The sequence below is a fragment of the Myripristis murdjan genome, chromosome 3 (assembly GCF_902150065.1).
Source record: "Myripristis murdjan chromosome 3, fMyrMur1.1, whole genome shotgun sequence".
NCBI lineage: Eukaryota > Metazoa > Chordata > Actinopteri > Holocentriformes > Holocentridae > Myripristis > Myripristis murdjan.
In genome coordinates this window covers 46406798-46414648 of record NC_043982.1, presented here as the reverse complement: position 1 = coordinate 46414648, position 7851 = coordinate 46406798, and the positions used below count along the sequence as shown (strand labels likewise).

General features: G+C 42.2%; 1 protein-coding gene and 1 long non-coding RNA gene across 3 annotated transcripts in view; one reads left to right on the top strand and one right to left on the bottom strand.

The window, feature by feature from the left end:
• LOC115356937 (secretory phospholipase A2 receptor-like) overlaps positions 1–4942 on the top strand; it is an 11898-nt gene extending 6956 nt beyond the window's left edge. For both annotated transcript variants that reach the window (XM_030048252.1, XM_030048251.1), the window contains exons 5-6: positions 493–833; positions 4687–4942. In XM_030048252.1, the coding sequence (XP_029904112.1) occupies positions 493–833; positions 4687–4872 (527 nt within the window). In that variant the 3' untranslated portion in view covers positions 4873–4942. The remainder of the gene's footprint in view (positions 1–492; positions 834–4686) is intronic.
• On the bottom strand, positions 1013–7618 carry LOC115356963 (uncharacterized). Its single transcript, XR_003928056.1, has 3 exons — positions 7607–7618; positions 6160–6162; positions 1013–1089 (listed from the first exon to the last, which is right to left on the bottom strand). It is a non-coding gene; the product is annotated as an uncharacterized LOC115356963 (long non-coding RNA).
• Positions 7619–7851: the final 233 nt, after the last annotated feature.

Genomic DNA, 7851 nt, shown 5'->3' with positions numbered 1-7851 from the left:
TCACTCTCCTTCTTGATCAAATAGCCCTTACACAGAACCAATCAAGAACCAATCAGCTAACTAAAGAAAAACGAGTGGTCATCATTACTTTAAGAAATGAAGGTCAGTCAGTCTGGAAAATTGCATGAAAATAAAGAAAACGCATTGAATGAGAAGGTGTGTATATGTATATATATACATATATATATATATATATATATATATATCCAAATCTCTCTCTCCCTCTGTCTCTGGTTTTTAGCCAATTTGCCGGTCTTTTCTTGTACCTTTTTGTTAGTATCTGTAAATTTTGGGTTATTTCTTAAGTTGCTCTTTGTGTTTTTCATGTTTGCTCCAATTTGCTGATAGACCAGCAATTTATCAAAAACCATCTGTAAGCACACAAAAAGTGTGCTTACAAAAAACAAAACTATATTTAGAGTGATGAAAATTCTGTATTTAAAGATCATCTCAGTGGAAACATGATGACTGGCGGTGGCTCTGTGTCCTCAGGCGGCGAGTGGAGGTGGAGCTCCGGCTCGTCACAGTTCAGGCAGTGGGGGAGCCAGCAGCCCGGCGCCGGCGACTGCGTCTCCATCTCCTCCATCAAAAAAACCATGGCCACCCAGGACTGCTCCGCCCGCTTCCCCTACCTCTGTTACTATGACAACCTGCTGCTGGTGAAGGAGAACAAGACGTGGCAGGAGGCGCTGGAGCACTGCCGGGACCTGGAGCCGCTCGTCCGCGGCGACCCCGACCGCTACCGCAACCACCGCTACGACCTGGCGAGCCTGCAGCCCGGCGACGAGCAGCTGTACGCCACGGACAGGATCGGCGAGGCCACGACCGACGAGGTTCATCCGCACACAAACACACGCCCCCTAGTGTCAGCCATTCATAACTCATCCACAGTGTTGGGAGGGCCTGGGAGACGAGGGTCGCGGGTTCAGGCCAACAGCGACATGAGAAAAAAGTACCGAGCTTCAGCAGCTTCGTTCAAAATATCCACCGAGCTCAGTGACGTCAGGACAAACTGTCACTGATTTATGGCCAAATTTGCACCGGGCACATGCACATAATTGGAGCTGGTGGCGCCCCCTATTGAGCGAGCTCAGCTAGTTTTACATACGTGTTAGGAAACACATCCGGTGACTTTGGCAACACTCAGACAAACACACAGTCTGATTTGTGTTATGCCACGACACTCTATTTATAGTGCCCCCTAGTGGTCTATTTGAATGAAACGTTCAGGGTCTGCTTCAGGTACTCATGTGGACATTTCCTGTGAGCTTCGTGCTGATTGGCCCAACGCTTGTCTATTTTGTCTATTTATGTGCTACGCCACGCCCCTTTTTGAATCTCATTGGTCAGTATATTGAAAACAAAATAAGATATCAACAAGCCTCATCCAGCTTGTGATCAGCTCGGTCTGCTGATGATCCACAGCCAGTTTGGAAGGAATCAGACCCACAGTCCAGGAGGAGACGGCAAAAATGAGTTTTTCAGAAAATTCAGAATGGCAGAAAATCCAATATGGTGGACCTTAGGGGCTCTTGGGGCTGATTTGTAGTGAGGACTGATGGACGTCTGGACCAAGTTATGTGTCAGTCAGACTGATGTCGTAGGAGTTATGGATTTTTAAAATTCAAACTTTTTCACCATTAAGTACAGCGCCCCCATCAGGCCAGTTGGAGTCAATTTCTTGGGCAGAATTTGCACATGGCCTCCAACCAGCGCCAACCAACCAACCAACCAATCAGAATGTGTCAAAACATTTCTGAGGAAACTAGCTAGCTAGCAATTATAAACAATACAGTGGTCCCTCGTTTATCGTGGCAGTTACGTTCTAAAAATAACCCGCAATAGACGAAATTCGCGCATTAGGCAGCTTTATTTTTTCCAATGATTCTAGATGTTTTAAGGCTGTAAAACCCCTCACTACACACTTTATACACTTTTCTCAGACAGGCATGAACATTTTCTCACTTTTCTCTCTTGTTTAAACTCTCAAAGTTCAAACCTTCGTAGAAAAATAAGTCCAGTATTATAGAATGAATGCATTCTGTACTGTACAGGAGACACGGCATGGAGGAGACTGATTGACAATGGTCTACAGTCCCTTAGCCAATCAGGACGCAGAACACAAAGCGCTGTAAAAAAAAAAAAAAAAAAAAAAAAAAAAAAAGCATGCAAAATTGCGCTAAAAAAAATCCGCGAAACTGCGAGGCCGTGAAAGGTGAACCGTGTTATAGCGAGGGACAGCTGTATAATCTATCTGACCTTGTGATAAAAACAACATCCTGTCGGGTCTCAGAGAAACGGAGCCTGGTGGTTTTTCCACTGATCTGACCTGTAAATATGTAATTTTCATCACTTCAACGCTTTTTGGTGTGCTTATGTTTTTTTTTGTTTTTTTTAATTCAAATTCTTTTACAAATGGTTTTTGCTGATTTGCTAATCAACTTTTCCCTCAGCAAATTCAACTAATTTTTTTCAAAAACCTGTGAGACAGCAGAGGAGTAAATTAGCACGAAAAAGGCCTGAAAATGAACAAGAAATCAGTAGAAAGTTACAAAAAGAAAAGTAAATTAGCAGCAAACAATATTTAAAAAAGGCCTAACTGAGAACTGCCTGTAGTTCTAAGCTTCTATAGCTTTTCCACTGTGCTAACCAGCCAAAGTGCTTCACAGTGTTTGCCTCACACACACACACACACACACACACACACACGGGTTCAGTGTCTTGCTCAAGGGCACTTTGACATGCTGTGTTGAGGAGCTGGGGCTCAGGGTTCTTCTGTTTCTGTTTCTGTTTCTTTTATTTTCCTCGATGCAGCAAAAACAACAATCACATGACACAGGGTCTATACACAGCAAAAAAGAGATTAAAAAAAGAAAAGAGAAAAAAAATACAAAAGAAAGATGACAAAAAAAGAAAAAAAGGCTCGAGGAGGCACAGGAGGAAGCATAGCTTATTTGTATCCTGCCCCCCTTTTCCGAGTACAAGATTACTTTCATCAATGTCATGTTTCCCCCCAAAAATGGGAGTACAAAGCCTTAGTTTTAATTACATTTAAAGTTGCTGGAGATTTTGACCAGAACATAAAATATTTGTATCATCAGCAAATACAATCAACTTCATTACATCAGATACTTTACAGATGTCATTAATATATAAAATGAACAATTTTGGCCCCAAAATTGACCCCTGAGGAACCCAACAGGTGATAGTGGAGCAGCTTGATCTGTTTACCCAGCTGGACAAATGGCTGCCTATCACTAATATAGCTTTCTAACCAGTCAAGGGATACTCCTCTTATACCATATTAGGGCTGAAGACAACCAGAGAAAATCTTGGTCGACTAAAGTCCTGAAATTTCGACCAAAAGTCGACTAGTCGGGAGGCAGCGGGAATACAAAAAAAAAAAAAAAAAAAAAAAAAAAAGACTATTTTTTGATTAATTAACTGGGCAGTAGCCTACCTGGTAGCCTTGTCCACCTAAATGAATTATAAATAAACAAACAACAAGTATTTTCAGTATATTAAATCGTTTTTGACCTAATTATTTTGCACTGAATGATCATACTTGCCAACTCTCCCGATTCACGCGGGAGACTCCCGATTTTTAACCCTACCTCCCGCAATGCTCCCGGTCAGTAATTTCTGTCAGATTGTGGGGGTATTAGTTGCAGTATCTGGCATTAGCTGCCAACACTCCCATTTTTCCCAGGTTTCTCCCGTATTTTAGACTCATGTCCTGCCGCCCTCCCGTTTTGTCTTTTCTCCCGAGAATCTCCCGTAATTTACAAGCCCCAACTTTGTGTGTTAATAATAATGAGAAGTGCACAATAACAAAGGTTTTATTTTGAAAGCTCAGACCGAAAGCCGCCGCAGTTATAAAACGATGAGACTAAAACTTATAAATATGCCAATTCTGATATGTTTACACTCCAAACTGATGGAGCAAACTAAAGCAGACATGTTAGCTTACCGTATTTAGGTGATATGCCATGTTGGTTGTTGAGCTGTGACACACAAACTGTTGTTTGCAAAGTTTGCATTCGACTTTTTTTCCATCTATTTTGGTAAAATGCTGCCACACTGACGACGTCTTTGACATGGTAGAGGACTAAATGTTCATTAAACGTTCTTAATTAAGCAAATAGTCTGAAAACCAGGCCTAGTTTTTTCTTCCATTCAAAACATACGGGCCTACCTATTTGTCTCCGCCGGTGGGTTGGGCTAATCCAAAATTGTGAAAACAAGGGGGGGTGTTCTGAAGACAGACTGTTACCTGGGAAACAGGCTGTTCTGAAAACACCCCCAATAGCACTTAGTGCTTTACTCCTGATAAAATTAACACGGCAAATAATCGACCAGTCAGATTTTGGTCGACCAAGAACGTATCGACCAATAAATCGACCAGTCGACTAACAGACTGCAGCCCTATACCATATTTTTCCATTTTCTTTAATAGAATCTTGTGGTCAATCGTTTCGAAGGCTTTCTTTAAATCTATAAAGATTCCAAGAACATGTGTTGTGTTTACATGTTTGTGGAGGCGCCGCGTCCTCCGGTCACAACCACAAACTGTTCTGATCTTGCTGAGGACCCTTTGGTAGACCCTGGAGGACCCCTGGGGGGCCCCAGACCTCACTTTGAGGCCCAGTGATGTAGACAGTCTCTTTGGTTTGCTTGTCCCTGCAGGTGTGGGCGGGCCTTCGCTTCCTGGCAGGTCAGTGGCTGTGGGTGAACGTGGCTCAGGTGTCGACGGTGGATCTGCCGCGGTGCCCGGCGGAGACGCAGCGCTGTGCCGCGCTGGCCCAGCAGACAGGAAGCTGGCAGGCCAGGGACTGCACCGAGAGGAAGAACTTCCTGTGCTACAGGAAGTGACCTACCTGTCGTGTCCTGTTTGCACCTGGCTGCTCTCCTCCCTGAAGCTTTCTGTCTCCATCTTTCTTTTCTTCTGTCAGCTCAGAATCGACTCATGTTCATCATACACTACTCACAAAAAGTTAGGGATATTCGGCTTTCGGGTGAAATTTCAGGATGAGCCTAAAATGCATTCTAACCTTTACATGTGAACTTAATGTGACCTTCTGTAAACTTTTGAATACACATGTCCAACTGTTCAGTGTTTCAGTACTTTTTGCACAAGTTGCTGTTCTCTAACAAGGAGTTTAACGGCAAAATTCACATCAGGTGTTTGATGCTCCAGCTCATCGAGGTCGTATCATTAGGGAACGGCTGCTGGAGACTGGGGTACCTCAGATGGAGTGGCCTGCACTTTCTCCAGACCTGAATCCCATAGAAAACCTATGTGATCAGCTGAGTCGCCGTGTAGAGGCTCGGAGCTCTGTACCCCAGAACCTCAATGTCCTGAGGGCCGCCCTTCAAGAAGAGTGGGATGCCATGCCTCAGCAGACAATAAGTCGACTTGTGAACAGCAGGAGACGTCGTTGTCGAGCTGTAATTGATGCTCAAGGGCACATGACAAGTTATTGACACTGACATTTTTTGTTGTGGTATACCCACCACTGTTGTTGGCTTTTGTTTCAAGAAATTGTTTGAGATGAGGAAATCACCAGTGTATGCTTCTACTTAAATGCCCTACTTTCATGATATAATATCACTGTAGCGTGAACATTTTACATTTTCCATAAATTTCACCCGTAAGCCAAATATCCCTAACTTTTTGTGAGTAGTGTATGTGCAGATATGATGCATACCAACAGAAGCACATCCATCAGAAAAGGTTTGTGTTCTCCAGAGTCTCGGAGAAATCCTGCTGAATATTCTGGGATTCTGTCTCTTTCCAGGCAGTGTGTCTCAGTTCTGGTCGCTCTTTACTGGCTCCTCATCAAATTCAGAGTTAATTCAAAGTTCTTGAGGTCGCCAAGTGATCTGCATGGCCAGGCGCCATCTGATCGGGGTTTCCTGGTCGTCGGCTCAAAGCTGAAGGAGGCCGAGCTCTGTGGCTCCTAAACTTTGGCCCTCTGTTCCTGTGGACTGAAGATCTGTGGCCCCCGTGGAGAGCAGCTCAACAATCCTCTGTTTAGACTTGCCTGTGTGTATTTTTTGTCATTTCTATTCATTTCTGTTCTTACTGTGAACTTGGTCTGTATGTGTGTTGCTGCTTCATTCCCTGTGTGAAGATGCTATAGAAATAAAATGAGTCACTTCCTTCAGAGGTTTGCAGCTGTCTGGTTTTGAGTCTGCTGTGGGAACATGTCAGTAAACTGAAGGTGACAGGAGGGTGAAGCAGAGAGGCTGGTGGGATATGTGGGGACCAATCAGCTCCTGAGCCTGTCACCTGTCGACCTGACCGGTCCACCTCAGGTGAGCCTGGTCACATGTGATCTGGATGGAAAAATATAAGAGAAATATCCCCTTTTTTCAGTTTTCACTAATAGAAGGTTTGACAAATCTAAACTGAGTCTTCAGGGTAAACTGGTCCAGATTTGGTACAGTGGACTTTGATCAGGATCTGGTCCAAATGCGAAAAAAGCAGTGAAATCTCCTTTTTCAGATTTTCACAAATAAAATAAATTTTTTGAGGTCAAGAAGAAAAAAAAATGTTACAGTAAAAATGAATAAAAGGATTACAACACCCTGTGACGTCCCCTGTCATGTTCGAGTTAGGGTTAGCAGAAAATAGCAATAAGGGCAATCAGAAAAAAAGATCAAAATCGAGGGCTGTAAATCAGTATGAGACAACTTCATTCTGTGATTCATTCTATTTATGAACATGCAAATACTCAAAGAGGACACATGCAAACAATGCATTGCACTTTTAACGCTAATAAACTAAATACAAATAAAGAAAAATAAATAAATGAGGTATGAGGTTTTATACACAAAAACTATACAGAACACAAGGCAGAGGAACATAAATACACGGGAGCAAAGACATAAGAGGCATAAATCAAAACAGCAAGTTTAACTGCCAAATTGTAATTTGTTGTTGTTTTTGTTATAATTTTATTATTTTATAAGCCAATTAGTTAAACTGATTTAAATTAATAATTGACATTTGGGGCTTATTGTTGAATTGTATTTTTTGATTTATGAGGGACTTTCTTAATTGTTATGTTTTGTTGCACGGGGGACTTATTTTGATGCGACACCTACCTGTCTTTCACATGTGCACTATGCATTGGCATTGGATGTAATTGAGATGGACGACTACTAAGCTAATGTTGTTCCGATAAGTTTAGCCGTCAATGGTTTGGTGGCAGCCTATATGTTTTATTTAAGTTTGAAGGAAATTTGCTCATTTGAGACTTAAGTTTTGTTTATCTCTGGAAGAAGAAAGTTTGAAGATTCTCTGGACTTATTCCCTCACGGGCATGCAGCTATTGAGGTAATGTTGCTAGCCATCAATATTATTAGTTATTTCATTATACTTTTATTTGATATGTTTTTGTATAATTATCCGTCAATTTGCATTTATGTTGTGTATGTATTTATAGTTCGACGGTGACTTGGTGACGTGATGACAAGTGATGGAATAAAGGTCATCTGTATGAAGAACAGTGGCGTGTTTTATGATCCGGAGGGAGTGAAAGCAAGAATCAGGATTTATGATCTCGAATATTTCTTGCTAACTTGTTTTTTAAGTAATGACAAAATAATTTTAAAACATTTTAAGCCAGGGCTACTCAACCAGGGGTCGTGCATGATTTTTATGCGGCCCACCACTGTCATATAATAAAAATATTATTCTATCTAATTATTGACTTTCAGTCTGTGGACAATTTATTTCTGTCACTGACCACAAGAGGGCGATAATGCATAGGCTATTGCGCTGCTGTCATGAACCTGTTTTGACCTACTGACCAGAAGTGGGCGTGCCTCACCTTACAGCTGATG